At 38.8% G+C, this 16010-nt stretch overlaps 1 protein-coding gene across 1 annotated transcript in view; it reads left to right on the top strand.

Moving 5' to 3' along the window:
• The first annotated feature begins 2529 nt into the window (after window positions 1-2529).
• Window positions 2530-16010, top strand: part of TMEM266 (transmembrane protein 266) — a 65643-nt gene continuing 52162 nt past the window's right edge. Inside the window, 2 exon segments of the mRNA XM_059823591.1 lie at window positions 2530-2543; window positions 4757-4945. Of these exon segments, the coding sequence (XP_059679574.1) occupies window positions 2530-2543; window positions 4757-4945 (203 nt within the window).

The following is a 16010-nucleotide window of genomic DNA, read 5'->3' as shown; positions in this document are numbered from 1 at the left end:
GTCATGGTAACGATCCCTTCAGCTAAGGCGAGTTGGACTCTGCTCCCTGTGGAGCCATCAGAGCTATCAGAAGAACTTGCTGCCTGGCTGCGAGTCGCTCCTTCAGTCCTGGTGGTGAGCAAACTTTATCTGTAGAGCTGCCAACTCCAGCAAGAGGGAGCAGGTCTGGCTTATTGGTGTTGCCACTGGTCAGATCCGGTTGAGTCGTTGAAACAAAATTCTGAATGAATGTGAGCATGTTTCCACCTTTAAAAAAAAAAGTGACTGAGTCTGTATTCTGGAGAGGTAAATATTTCATGTTCCTGTCCTCTGTGTTGCTGGCCCCACTGTTATGACTTAAGTTCCCTCAAGATCTTGAGATTAATCTAAAAAAAAAGAATTTTTTATAATCTAGCTGTATGGTTTTTTTGTTATTGTTTTGTTTTCTAAACCCTCTTTGGGAGGGAGGTTTTGAGTATTAGCACTGTGCTGTCTCCCAAATAAATCATGAGTTTTTTACTATGTTAAGAAATTCCCACATCTACATCTGTCTGCATCTCCTCTGAGGCCAGTTTCCATCAGTTTTATTCCCATTTCCTAAATCGGCTGTATCCCCATTTACCTTTTATTCTCCAGGCCTGCAAATGCAGTTACAGAAGGATTCTCAATTTCTTCAGTCTCATGAGACAGGTGCAGAGTATACCTCATGTCTTTACCATTTTCTCAGGCTGAGTGCTTAGAACAATTGGTCTGGGTAAAGTTTTTCATTAAAAATTGTTTTTCTGAAGTGTTGTAAAACGTCAAACCAAAACGAGATGTTAGGGAGCTAACATTGCAAACCAAGGCTGATAGTTATATTTTAGTTTTGTTGTGCTGGTAGGTGTAACAATTGCTATCGTAAAGCTGTCATAAGTACAGATTCACTAAATCCCTTCAGTGTGTGATTTACACATGCATAATTTTAGGCAAATGTTTTAGTATTTTGCTACCTTAGGGATATAATAAATAAAATAAGTCAAGGACTATGAAGGCCAGGGAAGAGACTCCCATTAATAGTGAATGGATGTTGAATCAAGTCTCTGCTGTATCAGGGAAGGTTTATCTGGAAAAAGTTGGCTTCTTACTCTGACTTTATAAGTATTGCACGGTTATAGATATATGGAGTGTGTGTGTTTTTCTAAAATATGTGTATTTTTCTGTTTTAAAGTTGGTCATGATTCTTTTCTTCATCTGAATAATTAAATTGCTTTTGGCTGACTTATCTGCCTGAGGAGGGTGATCACAGTGTAGACCCTTTCGTCTTGCATACCCAGGCACATTATCTGGAAAATCTGAGAATACATTGACTATGTTTTACATTATTATCAGGTTACAAGACATGAAATAAAGCCTTGGAAATGGGTCTACAAAAGATGTAAGTTCAATTTTATTATTTGGTATCAAGTGATTGTTAAGGGTCATACTGTTGCTATATTTATATGCCTCCGCTGTAAATACTTGACTGGTACTAAAATTCAGCCTGTAAGTGACTCTAGTATAAAGTTTAGTATAAGAAGCATTTTTCATTATCATGGAATTTTTTGGTGTTATTGTCAGTAATATTCTAATTTGCCAATGACTATCTCTGTTAAAATAAGCGTATGTTTTTATATGTTACTTTTTAAAATTATTTGGCATATAATCTTGACAGTCTCTCATGATATCTTTTTCTAAGAATTTTTGTTTCTTATATGGTATTCTCCAGTTTATATTTTTCCAGCTACCAAAACCTGTGTATCAGTAGGTTTCATTCTCACAAGCTTGCCCTCTTCCATTCTGGTTGCCATCCATTGGTCCAGGTACAACACAGATGGAGATTTTGCCACTAGCAAATGCAGTGCCTTTTCCAAATGTGTTAGTGGGTTTTGTTCATCAAAATACCATCTTGATAACCACCCATCCAGAATGTTTGAAAACATGAATTGATTCTTGGAAGAGACTTTCTAAAGTTAGCAAAGGGAGTCAGGAGCACAGTTCAAATTGAAAAAGGGAGAACAAAACCCCAAACTTTGAGAAAGCTAATGCCTATCTCATTATTATTTTTTTTACAATTTATGTACTTTGTAAAATCGGTTGGCTTCCAGTAGAATTTGCACTCCTGAAGCCATGAGCTTTCTTTGAAAATCCACTCCCCGCTCTGATCGTGGTTAACTTTTTCAACAGTCTAGGGGTTTAAAGCAAGAGCTTTGCTCTTGTGGAAGTATGTATGTGAGCAGGTGTCCATGCATATAAGTAAATGCACTGTAACTTTAGAGCTTCCATAATATGGATGAATTAACCTGGAATAAAGCCACGTTGAAGAAGCATCATGGGGGAAATAGAATTATTAGACAAACTCGCAACATGACAACGAACATCAGTACAGCCCTTTGGAGTTCTTTCAACTGTGTTTTAGATAACTTTGTTTTGCTTCTCACAGAGACCTAATCTTGGAAGGCTAGAACTTCTGTGCAGAGCAGTTGGAATTAGTTAAATACTGGAACCACTGCTGATTCGGTTGCATCCTCCAACATGACCAATCCTCAGTAAGTACCATGTGAGGGTAGTTATAACTTAAGATAGAAGGGAACAGGTTCCTACCTGTAGGAGAATGACGTGACATCAAGAGGGTTCGATCAGTATTACTGGAGGGAAAAGTTGGTATTTTGAGAAAGTAGTAGGATTTGGTGAGTTGCATGAAGAGTGTGAATTAGCAGAAAAAACATGAATGCTGTAAGCATGTCTGATGTGTTACTAACAGCTAGTGGCTGAAAACTAGTATGTCATATTATGTTCAGATCCGTTTGCCTTTTTTCTTTCCTGCCACCAAACCTGTCTCAAGCTGTTTGCCAATACTAGTCTGTTAGTTAGCTTGTTTTTCTTTTCAGTCAAATCAGACAATGTCTGTCACTTAGTCTGTCTAAGAATACAGAGGGTAAATACTGTTGGGAGAGGGAAGGCTGCACCAACCCATTTCTTTTTTCCTTTATAATACTGGAAATTGGATCATTGTATGCTCTTTTATGCAAAACTGAACTAGCTTGGACTTCTAAAGGTGAATGTCCACAGGATGGCAGTAAAGGTGAAAATCAAAGAAAGAAAATTCTTGCTAAATTTAGCTCCTCCCTCTGGGCTTCTGATTTCAGATTGTTTACAGAGGAATACAGTTCTGTTGGAAATTAAAGAATCTCATTGCTTTCCATTATGAGTTAGACAAAGAATAAAATAAAATAAGCTTTCAGGTTGTTCAAATAATGCTTCCTTTTACCTCTCCTTTCAGGCATAGCCTTTCCTTGCCAAATACTTGAGATTTAACAACATTTTCCGATTTTAAAAATTACTTTCTTGTGTAATGCTGGCAGCAGTTAGCTCCTCTTAATTTAGGAATAATGTCTTCCATCCAAAAGGGTTAGTCTAATGGTGAGGCTCTGACCAACAGAATCTTTCTCTATTTCTTTCACATAGAATTTTAGTTCCTTCACTCACATCCTTAGACTTACAAGATATATGAGTTAAGAACTCTTCTAAATTATTCATACTTTTCTGGAAAAAAATGAACTGATATTCAGGTTGCTTGAATAGCTGGAAGACTTTAATAAACTTCTTTAAAACAGAATCACCAATGCAACTTTTGCAGTCAAACAACAGAGCGAAGTTGGGTGCTACACACTTTTTAACTGTATCCCTAAGGAAAAAGAGTATCTTCAAAACTGCTGTTGAAAACCTCTGACAGGTAGCCTGAGATTTCTTCAGAAGTTAGCTAGCTCCCCGGGATGAAAGCTGGAGAAGTTTATGCTTGCACCTACTCTGAATCAAATGGAGCAAGCAGCTTTCACTGGGTACTGTGGAGGATCAGTCCCTGCTGGGGTTTGACATGTGCAAGCTCTCTCCTACAATGAAGTCATCCTTTGCATGCGCTGGGTAATATGCTAACTGACAACGTTTGAGTTTCTAGATAAGTAGTGTCTTGTTATAAATGTGGAAGACGTGCAGGTAAAACCAGAGTCTGGTTTTACCTTCATGGAGTTCCCATTAATGTTAGCGGGCTGGTAGAAGAATATGTGTTCAGATTTAGAGGCTGTACATAAGGATAGTTAAGATAATCTGTATAGAGGAGTCCATAATTCTTCTGAATGCTTGTTCTCCTTTCAGAATTATTTTGAAATGATGTGTAACAGAATGATCCTTTCTAGTTGAATGAAACAAAGTTGCCATCCATCAAAACTATTTCAGTATTGACTCACAGTGGAAGAGAGGTCAAACTGTATCCATTAATTAACAGTTGATTTGTATATAAAGATTAATAAGCTTAGCTATTCATTGCTCACTTATCTAACTTACAAAGCAGTGAGTTTTTAGTTGGCGTAGTTACATGTCTTCTTTCTGTTTTGCACAAATATTTTGGTTTTGGGTTCATGCATTGTTTCCGTATTTGTTTGTTTATAACACATCCATTTATATTTAGTGCTTTTGAAGCAGATTCAGCAGAGTGAAATGCTGTTCTTGGTCTGTGAGGCTTCTGTTGATTTTGGTGGGATCTACGAAAGACAAGTTTGGAGAGATTTGGTCTGTTTGCTCAATGAGGACACCTCCCTCAATGACCTTGCAAAGGCCTTTTCAGTTGCTGTCTTTTTAGGATTTTGTGATGTTCTTGTCTCTAACTTATTTTTACTTCTTGCTTATTTATTTATATCTGTTTATATGTATATGTGTGTGGAGAGAGAGAGAGGTTTTTTTATTTTGGTTATTATATTTTCAGGCCTACAATAGAAGGTGGTGTTTCAGAAGTTGAGATAATTTCACAGCAAGTGGAAGAAGAGACCAAAAGCATTGCTCCTGTACAGCTTGTTAATTTTGCTTATCGAGATCTACCTTTAGCTGCACTTGATCTCTCTGTGGCTGGGTCCCAGCTTTTGTCAAATTTGGATGAGGAGTACCAAAGAGAAGGGTAAGTACAAAGGACAGAATTTTGTTTTATAGTTTTAGGTTATAGGAATTTCATGGCCTGTAAAAAAGAAAACCTTGAGCTGCAGAAATGCAGCCAGTTGTCCTCACACTCTTTTTAAAACTATTGTCACAGGATGGAAGTGACTTTTTCTAATATTACTAATCTGTGCTGGTTTGGGTCTCTTTATAATTTTAAGTGGTTCATAGCTGCTATTTGACTACGGTCTGGAAGCCTTCTGTCAGGGAAAACTAGACCAAGCACCTAGCCCATCAGACAAGCAGAATGGCCTGATGAAAGCTCTTTGTGAAAGGTGTTTCAGGATAACAGAGGGTTGGCTACTGTGATTCTTCTACATAGTTGTACATCTCCTGACTGAGAGATAGTGACTTAGTACTGCTGATTCCTGGACAGGTTGTGTCCTTATCACAGAATAATTTGAATTGCATTGTTTGCTTATGTGAGAACATTGTCTTTGATAACGTATATGTGTATTACTCCTGTTTTCATAGGATGACTGTTCCAGTTTTATTGGAATAAAAGATCTTAATCAGTTCATAACATTTGCCCAAACATAACCCAGTGTCAGATTATGTAGCGTTGTTGTCCTACAGGACATTAGAAGTTGTCCTTATGCCTGGTTCAGGCTTGAAGTGGCTGTAGGTGGACTGCTATACTAAATTTTTTATGAAATATTTGGGTCAGCTGGAGAGAATCCAGAGGGAAGGCAGTGAGAATGATTACAGGCTCAGAAAAACTACCATGGAGTACTGATTGAAATAACTGTTTGTGTTTCACATGAAGAGCAGAGCTTGTAAGAGACCTCAGTGAGGAAGAGAACAGTCTGTTATTGATCTCCATGATGTTTAGGACAAGAAGTAAAAAGCTTGAATTGCAGCAAAGAAGAGAATAATGAAGGTAGCGAAGTGCTGGGGTAGACTACTGGTGTGTATGGGGAGGACAGGAATAGAGTTGTAATTGCTAGATGTCTTTAAGACGACACATTTGTCAGGGATGATAACACTATAGTTTAACATCCCTTAGGACAGACTAGGTGAGCGCTTGTGCCTAGCCCCTCTGATTCTGTGATTACTGTTCCACTGTGTGTTGCACTGAACGTACATATACTCCACTGTCGATAAGATCCATCTAAAAGCACTTAACAGCAAGTCGTATAGAGCTCTCATTGATGAAGACATTAAAAGGCTTTATATAAGCCTTCATTTATGAACAGCTGAATGTGTTTTAACCTGTGCTCAGGAATCAGTAGAGACCTGCTTGATCTCTGCTCAGCAGGTATTCTGTATGGTAGTCAGGAAGCAGTATGTGGGGAAGGCTCTTGCCTTTAATTTCTTTCCAAATTGGACTTTATGAGACATCTCCAGAAAGTTGTTACTCCAAACAAGGGGAAATACATTTCAAGTAGGTTATATAAGTATGGTACAACTGTAACATAAAATACCCTGCATAGCAAAAGAGGCACTTGAAAATTAATTTGAGTATGCAGGTGTAACCCTCAGGCTATTTTGGTGCTGAGTAAATACCAGTTTAGTTCAAATATGCATTTTTATAGATTTTTATGATCTGAAACTCAATTCTTCACTGTGCCAAAGTGCACAGATCTCTCATTGTAACGATTTGAGCAGCTTTGCAGTCTTAAGCATGGAAATAGACTTGTCATTCTTTTCCTCAGCAGAGATCTCTTCCTTCACACAGACTTCTTTTGTGGCTTTATCAGTCTGAACGGAAATAAGCAGGTGCCATCCAGACCTCCCAGCTGTAGAGTGGATTTTCTGAAGAAAATTCAGAGCTTTAGTTTGTGTGTCTCGATGCATTTTGGCTGAGTGTGTTCAGCTGAGTCCCAGGACTGCATCTGCCTTGTGGGAATGGCAGCTTCTTCCTTTCAGAAGCACTGATCGCAACTGATGCCCTGTGAAATTTAGGAGCAGAGCTGAGCTCAAGAAGCTCAGCAGCAAAAGTAAAATACTGTCCCCATACCACCTCATGGCTTGGTTGGGAATATGTCTGGGTTTATGAATGTGGTGTAATTTCTTTCTCATGGCCTTGTTGGATGTGACTGGCTTCCACCTGAGTAAGAAGGAGATGGGGTGGCTCAGATCGGTTTGGTCCAGAAACTGACAGCTACATCTCCCTCATGTATGAAGAGAGTGATATGGGAAGGGCAGCACAGGGGGTGGCAGAAAATGTCTAAGTCCTGTAGTTTCTGCCAGCATCCATATTCATAACTGTGAAGCTGTTTCCCCAGTGCTGCTATACAGGTTGCAGGTGGAGATACCAGAAGATACTGCTAATGCCAGAGAGTACTAAAAGGTGATGTAGGACTCATCTTCCCCTCCCTGGCAGTCTGCAGACTCCAAGTGTTACCTTCTGTATACTTTTCCCTGAGAATTTCAGGGAAGGTGCCAACCTGTATGACCTGCATATATTCTGTATGGCTCTGTTGTTCTAGATCTGTAGCTGATCTAGGCAAGTTGTAGTTGTTCTAACTGGAAGGCTTTGCAGCAGGAAGGCCTTGGCACATCCCTGTCCTTGGAAAATGCTGGATTGTTGTAACATTTGTCTACGACCTTGCGGTTTTCAACATAATTGTCCACAATCCCTGGTTCCTGATGTGCGTTGTCACACTTCATCACTAGTACGTCTCTATTTCCATGCGCAAAGCAACAAGAGAGATATCAGACTAGAGATGAATGAGTGGGCAATAAAGGAGTCTTCTGACTTAATGGTTTGGTTGTGTGCACCCCAAGGCTTTCCTCTAACTTTCCTTCTTTGAGGCCAGAAGGTGTTCAGGGTTCAAGCACAAGTGCAAATTTAACCTGGTTGCTAACTAGGGGAGCTTTTTGCTTCGTCTGAATGTTTCTCTCAGTAAACCCAATATTAATAGGCAACCAGGAATAGGTGGGTCATAGCTTGGCCCTCTTTGTGTGCCTGGAAACTCTCAAATGGCATCAGACTAGCTAGCCCTCCTACAAGAAATGAAATGAAAAAAAGAAAAGGAAAAGCAAAAAGAAAGGAAAATTATGGTCTGTCTTTTATTAGATAGACCATATGTAAACTGACATTCCCGTGGCTTTAAAGATATGGGAATAAAAATTTTGTGCAGTTTGTTGGGTCTTTGCTCTATCATATCAAATGCTCAGGGCAGTCAATTCGCATCTGTCAGTGTTGTTGAAGGAATTTTGTGGACAGTTTGAGCTGGTTTTGTCAGAAACTTAGCTTACAATGCTGATCCCTATGCTAAGCAGCAAAGAGAGGACTGCAGATTAGGCAGTGCATTAAGCCTGTCCCTGAAGTACACCTGTAAGTAGTGAAAGGGTAATCAGGCAAGAAAAACCTTTCCATTATCTCAGAAACACTCAAACAAAACACAAAATGGGTTGTCTTCTAATGCGGGTTGAGCAAAAATTCTTTTCCCTCTGTAGACTTCTCCAACAGGGAAAGTACAAAGATTAACATGATGGAAGTTGGTTAAGTTGGATGGAATCTGCACTGCAAATATTCTCACTCATTATGAATCGTGTGGGTGGGCTGGCATCGCCGCCTTTGCACTGAAGAGGAGTAAGGTGTCTGTTGTCTCTGCATGTGGGATGGGAGGGATTCCGGCATCTGGCTTGCTTCCTAGCTGAAGTGAGGCTGATGTGCCTGGTGTTAATAGAGCTATGGGTCTTACGCTTCAGAAAAAGGAAATTTTCTGATAAATGCCAACAATATTTAACTAAAACATTTTGAGTTTTATGTGACTATAGCAATCTCTTATTTATAAAGGTGTATCTCTTCCACCCCTTGTAGCACTGTGAAGAAATAGTAGCTTGGTTCTCAGAACCAATATGAGTGTGATGTTTATTATTTATTAGTCCCACTGATCTGCCCTGCAGTTAACTTGTTAGAATCACATATCGCTGCTGTGCACTGTACTCCATGCTCAGACATGGCAGAAATGATTGAGGCATAGGCTGGAGACATGTCTATGAGAAATAAACTCACTCAAAAAATGTGCCTTGGTTGCCAAGGAGAACATGTGGTGTACACTTCTAACATATCTGTAAAACAGATTAGGTGATACTTGTGTACAAAAAGTAGCAGCAAAGTAGCTGATTTTCTCTGTGTCTGTGAGTTCATTGGAGAGGCTGTCTCAGCATCGAACTCGGTTTGCATGAAAACAATTTGCAAACGTTTCTTTAAGAAGACTAATCATGCAGAAAGCTAAGGAAATTTTTAAATGTTAACGTTAGCTTTAAGTGCCACTCTTAATTTCTTTTTTCCAATCAAGTATTCTGTTTTCCAAAAAATACTTTCTCTCTTCTATTTTTGCATCAATGACCCATAAAAATGACGGGGAATAGTTGGAAAATTGACAACATGTGGAAAGTGGTACATGTGTGCTAAAGAGAAGCAGGGACAGGGAAGAGGCCTCCTTCCTGTATTTTCCTTAAGTTCCAATTAGGAGGTATCATTCACAATAAATTATAAAAGAATTTACAGACAGTTGCACAACAGGCTGTATTTTTTTTTTTGTGAATATGCAGTTAGGCAGTGAGCCTGTCTCTCAATAAAGATCTGTGCTTAATGGGGGTGGGAAGCAAGGGGAGAGAGATACACCAACTTTAAATTATTTGTTGTATTTTTTTCAGATTGCAGCTCTTGAATTTTTATGTTAAACAAATTTGAAACATGAAGGTGCTTTCAAACACTGTGTTTTACATCAACAGCTGTAAAGGTTGGGAGTTGATACAGTTAATGTGACTCACTTGACATTAGCTGTAAATAGTCATGCCATTGTAATTTAATCATTTATGATCATCTGTTCATAGCCTTAGATTTGTTTGGTCACAGCTAGAAAGTGCATTAAACAGTAGGAATATCTGAAAAAAGAGAACTATAGGAAGGGAAAGAGAGATAAAAAGGAAGGGAAACCAAAACTGAACAGAGAACAGAGATGTATAGAGATTCAGAAGTTAACACAGGAAATAGTCATGAGCTTTTCATTTTAAATTGGTTGCAAGCCTTCACTGGTGAATGTATTCACCCATCCTGGGAGAAAAGGGTGTCTGTTGCTTCAGTCTGTCTTCTGTATTGCACTAAGTAGATGCCATTATTTCTGGCTTTCGTATTAATCTTCCAGTTTTTATTTTGACCTCTTTGAGGTGTTTTACTTTCATTTTCTACAAAGCTTAAAGGTGTGCTTTAACTAAAAGAACTCAAATGGACCAAGTTCTCACATTTCTCTTATTTTCTGCTTTTCTTATCTTAATCTGGCAGCATAATCAAAAAAAGGTCCCTTTTCTGAAATGTTCTGTGTACGTCATGCAGATCCTGGAGCACATGATGTTGATACATGGTGAATAACGAGGACCAAGCTCGAGACAAAATGTGAAGGTTTTGGAGGGCAGAACTATTTCATGTAGTGAGCAAGCTCCTTGTATTTACAAAAGTGACTTTTAATTTATTTTTGGTTGCCAGCCACAGTCTGAATCCAGAAAAAATGGTACAAAATCTTAACAGCAAAATACAGTGAATGAGACTGTAGTGCTGATTTGTTCTTTGTGCAGTACTACATCACTGCTACTTTCTGTGCTCTGGTCCAAAACTAAGACCTGCACTGCAGCAGAAAATGAGCATTCAGTACAACAGAACCTGTGAGGTGACCAGCTCTTCGCTGGAGAATACATGAAATTTTGGGCTATGTTACAGGGATGTTCAGTGATTTAGAAACTTCTTCTCTGTACAGATCCTTTTATGTGTTTATCTTTGTTGTTTTCTAGAATAGCTCATTACTGTGTTTATCCTAGTACCTAAATCCTTTGAGTGTGTCCCTCTAATGTCTTTTATCAGTAACACCAATTGGTAGAGGGAGTGCTACTATAAGTGGAAAAAAAAGAATTAATTTTCTAGCTCAGTGATTTTCAGACTTTTTTGATTCGTAGATCTTTCTGTATTTTCCAACAGAACTTGCTTTTCCCAGGTACTTTTTGTGGGTAGAAGTGTAGTAGTTGTAGCCCACAGACCACTGTTTGCAAAGCTCTTTACTGGAGAGTGGAAATGACATGGGTCTAATTTATCTGGCTTAACACTGGAATTAATTGCCTAAGTTGGAGAAAATATGGCTTGGTGCAAAAATTGGAAAGATGGATAGGCAATAGGATAAAGGAGATATGTGGAAAAGAGGAATATTAGTCTGGAAGGAGAACCCATGAAAAGGTCAGCTAAATGCTGAGCAGAAGTCTAAAAGCAAATCACATGTTAGGATTCATTAGGAAAAGGAGTAGAGAGTACAAGAGAGGCTGTTGTTGTGCCTTTCTATATATGTAAGCTTTGCCCATGTCTGGAAAATGAGTGTAGTTCTGGTCCCTGTCAAAAAGGATATGGTAGATACAAAAGAACTGGAAAAGAATCAAAGGAAAACAGTGATCAAAGATGCGATACGACTCCCATTGGAGGTTACTATGTAAGCTAGGACTCTTCAATCTGGAAAAGAGAAAGCTGACATGAGATTTTTCTTGACATTACAGAATGTGTAACACAGAGAGATCAAAATAAGGTTTGACATCGCCCCACACCTCCCAGTACGGTTGCTAGGGTACGTTAATAGACTCAGGCCCAGTTCAAAAGAAGCAAAAAGAGGTTGCTCTTTGCACAGAGGGCAGTAGGTGTGTGGAACTACTTTCGAAAGGATGTGTGGCTGCTAATAGCCAATCTAGCCTTAAGGGGAGGTTGGACAAGTTTGTGGAAGAGAAATTCATTGAAGGTTACTAAGAATCCGAGAAACCACATCTGTCTCAGGAAGTCACCAAGTTGAAAATAGTTGGATGCTGGGAGAATTTTAAGGAGAAGTAGTATACGTTTGCTGTATTCGTATTCATCTTGACACATCTGCTCATGGCCACTATTGGAGACAGGATACCAAGCCTTTGTTCTGACCTACTATGGCTGTTATGTTTCTTAAAGGTTGCTTTTGAGCATGATGTTAATATCTCGCTAAAGACCTTAGCATAAAAAGGAAAAGCCTAATAAGCAATTTTCTAATGAGAGGAGTAATATACCAGATAATCACAGGATGACTGTGAGCAAATGGTGGGATATATACCTATAAAGAAGGCACAAATGATCTTATAAATCATAAAGTACTTCAGATAGAGCTGGGAAGCAGTCATGTAATTAAACCTATTCCAGAATGTTATGTACTGCTCTACTTGTCTGTGTTCACATGCAGAAGGGGCTACTAGGACAGTTTTAGAAACTGAGTGTCTGTTTTACAAAAAGCATGGGCTTTAATTAAATTACATGAGTGGATGCCATTGCTATGTATAAATGTATCATGGACAAAATGCCAGCAAGGGAAAAGAACTAATCAAGCTAAAGAACAATATTGGCAGAAGAGCAGATGCACATAAACTGGCCACGTGTGAGTTTAAGCAGAAAAGTGGGGGAATTTTTCTTACCATTTGAGCAACAGAGTTTTGCAGCCGTCCTCTGAGAAATGTCGTGGGATTCGAAATAGTAAAACTTTTAGGGGGAAAAAAAGGATGAGGGTGCGCTCAATAGTTAAACTTCTGTAGTTAAACTAAGCTTGTAGGAGAAGTCCAGGAAAGGGTTGCAGAGCTCTATCTGTTCCTTGGAGTTGCTCAAGGCCTCCAGCTGCTACCTGTAGCCTGCCGTGAGGCTCTGCTGTCTGTTTGTCTCGGCCAGATTTTGTATTGTTACTTCGCCTTTCTGTGTCCTGTCACTTCCTGACCGTGGCCTTTCTGCTCCTTCAGATAGTGATTTGGATCTCATCCATCCTTCTGTTTTCTGATCATAGCCATCTTGTGAGATGCAAACACTTGCTGTTTAGCCAAAAGAAAAAAAAAAGACAGGGTAAGGTATAATGCAGGTTTTGGGGTATTTGTTTGCAAGACCAGAAAATAGAAACAGTGACAGCTGTTAACAGCTTGAACAAATTGTTTGTAGTGGTTCCTTACCAAATAAATATGTTAAACCTTTCCCAGTTTTGCCTTATGTTCTTTTTTCCAAGCTGTTTATTAATAAAACTACCAGTGATGATGACAGATTGGTTTTCCACAAAGCCATGTGTGAAAGTATCTTTAAAAAGAATTACCCCTGGTAAAATTCCACTAAATATATTTTAATGTCTCATAACAAAACTTTACAGCCCTGTATCACCATCAGTCAAGAAATTCCCATGCTGGTACATTTATTGACTTCATCCAGGCATTGTAAGAAAGGTAAATAATATTCCTGTTGTAGAGACGGAGTAACTGAGGTACCTAATGAACCTGTTTGTAGTCACACAGTAAAGTTGTGCTAAGTTGTACTTGTATCCATATAGTGCATGGCATCCACAGACAACACAGTCAGGAAACCAAAAGAAGTTGTACTTGTTCTCTGAACAAAATAGGGCACCTTTTTTTTTTACTTTTTTTTCAGTCTGGAGTGAGGGAAAAGTGTTTTACTTCTGTATATGGTTAGCATGTAATCTCTTCATAAATTTGAGCTATGTAAGTTAACTTTTTTTTAAAGGTCTGTGTAGCTGAGTTTCTAATCTGAGCTTTAAACTTTGTGTAGCTTTGCAGTATTGCAGGGGAAATAGCCAGGATTTGGAAGGTAAGTTTAAACCCGCATTAATTCTGGCAGGGATTTGTTTTTCTCAAATACCAGATTTCTCATCTGTTGAGTGGATGAGCCCTTACACATCAGCAGGGAGAGATACTACTCTACTAAGACAGGTTACAAGGTTGAAAGAGGTGGGGAGATTTGTGCATTAGGAGTCAGTGGGGTTAGCATGTCAACAGGTTTATCTAAAATATACTTTTAGTTGGGTTATAGTTCCTTTTATTATTTATGTCCATCCTTTACAAGAGATAAGAAGTAAAGAAACACCGAAACCCAACCATCCAAGGCAAGATCAGGGCTCTACTATACAGGAGTATAGAAGTAGGCGGGAATGAGCTAGCTAAGCAGCACCCAGGAAAGAAACCATCCAGTGCTCTTGTTAGAGTACAACATGATTGTTAATGTCAATGGATTCGGAGGACTTGGAGGAGGTCTGGGAAGAGGTGTGCTGGGCAGTGATGTGACGATGCCAGTCACTGTCTATTCACAGGACAAGTGTTGAACAAATGCACCTTGGTGTAATAAAGATATGAAACTGGAGGTGGTTTTTCAGCGCTTAAATTTCAAACACTTTTGTGTCTTTGAAATCAATTTATATATTTTATGAGTGATATATAGGGGTAAACATGCAGATGATCTGCACTTGACCTCTTAAGTTGATTGCTTTTCCAGTTGGAAACTGAGTTTCATCCAGAAGCTTTTTGGAATCAGTGGAATATTAGTACTGCACAGACAGACTAATTCCACATTCTTTAGCATTCTATAAGTAATGATTAGCTTGAATAATGATTATTGTGGCTACATGTAATGAGTGCTTAGTATCACAGTTGATTTATTCTTACTGGTACATTTGGTATACTTGAAAATCTCGACTACGCAGAGCTTTTAAAGGAATGTAGGTAGGCCCTCTACTGATCATTCTGAGAATAGGAAAGAAGAAAAGCTTCACTGCAATATTAAAATGCTGGCAAAATGGGTCTTTTTGGAAAAGGGAATATAAATATAGGGAGACAACAGAACTAAAAACTGTTCTATTTAAACGGGGCCATTCCCTAGCATTATTTGTAGAAAGATCTAAAAAAACCCAAAATAACAGTTGCAATAGAGACAAGTTATCCTGTTTTGAGATGATGTAAAATAAAATCCATTAAAAGATCAAGTTTTCAAAAAGGCCCTATCCCAATGCCTTTTTTTCCTTATGTTTTAAAACTACCTATGTAAAATCTGGTGTATTCTGTATTCAGGCTAGAACCATAACAAAGTTAAACCAAGGGCAAATTCCCGATAGTAACACTTGTCAAATCTTCTCTGAAGTTTTAAGAGTCAGTTGAGGAGGTCTTCTGCGGTCAGGTAATCAGGCAATCTGAGTACAAGTATTTAGTTGATATGCTTAATTCTGAGAAGCTGCTTGAAAGTGTCAAGTCTCTAAGCACTGCTTAGCATCATTTTCTCCCTCAGTTTTAAGTGTGGGTGTGTTTTGCAATGTCTTTTCGAGTGTTTGATTGTAACACGAGTTATTGAGTCTAGAGCTGTTTATTTGGAATTGATCAGTATCATCATATCTTGTATACCATTGATTTCTGTGTATTGGTATTTTAGTTCAGACAGTTCGGTTACTGCACCACACTTCTGTATGCTTGCAGCTTTTTAAACCCTAGTTAATAAATCGTGTCAGCTCTTTATTAGCTAATGTGTATTTACAGTGCTTTGAAAATATGAAGTGTGTCAGGCAAGCGTCAGAACTTTCAGAGGTGGGCCAATACAAGAACATTACAAAACACTATGATGAGAAATGATACAACGCCATATCAAAGTGAAACTATGGGGGGATTTTAGGAGGAAAAAAAGTATCAGGATGGGCTTTATGCTTCTGAGGTCCATGCTACTGTTATTCCTATCACAAATATTTTCAAAAGAAAAAAAATGATTTTTTTTTTTTAACAACCCACTTGAAAATGTGTATCTTCATTAGCACAATACTAGTGCAACATTTACCGATTTGTCAACTTCCTTCCAGAGTTCTGGTCCTTGTAGCCTCCTCACAGCTCCCTTCATCTTGCCTAAACCTTCTTTTTCCTCCAAAACAAGGTGACCTCATCTAAACTAGGGTTGGGAGCAGTCCCTGACGTATGCTGTCCCCAAAACTGTGCTACCCCAAACTCTGGGAAAGTCCTTTTTGGCCTGGTCCACAAACAGATTGGTGAGAGTTAGGCAAATAGACAAGCTGGACAGCCTTGGCCAGTGGCTTGACACTTTGCCAGGCGGTGTATGTTTGCTAGTATAGGTGTAGCCGTGGAGTCACTGAGCTTATTCTTCAGCGTTTTCCAGGTTCCTATTGCTCTTTTCCATGATGTCATGGACTAATTGTTGCAAACAAAATTTGGCAGCTCTTGTCTGATTTGTCTCATACTAGAACAGGGATAAAGGTGCATGACCG

This window comes from Gavia stellata, chromosome 13 (assembly GCF_030936135.1).
Source record: "Gavia stellata isolate bGavSte3 chromosome 13, bGavSte3.hap2, whole genome shotgun sequence".
Lineage (NCBI taxonomy): Eukaryota > Metazoa > Chordata > Aves > Gaviiformes > Gaviidae > Gavia > Gavia stellata.
The sequence above is the reverse complement of the archived record's forward strand: the minus strand, read 5'-3'. Positions and strand labels throughout refer to the sequence as shown.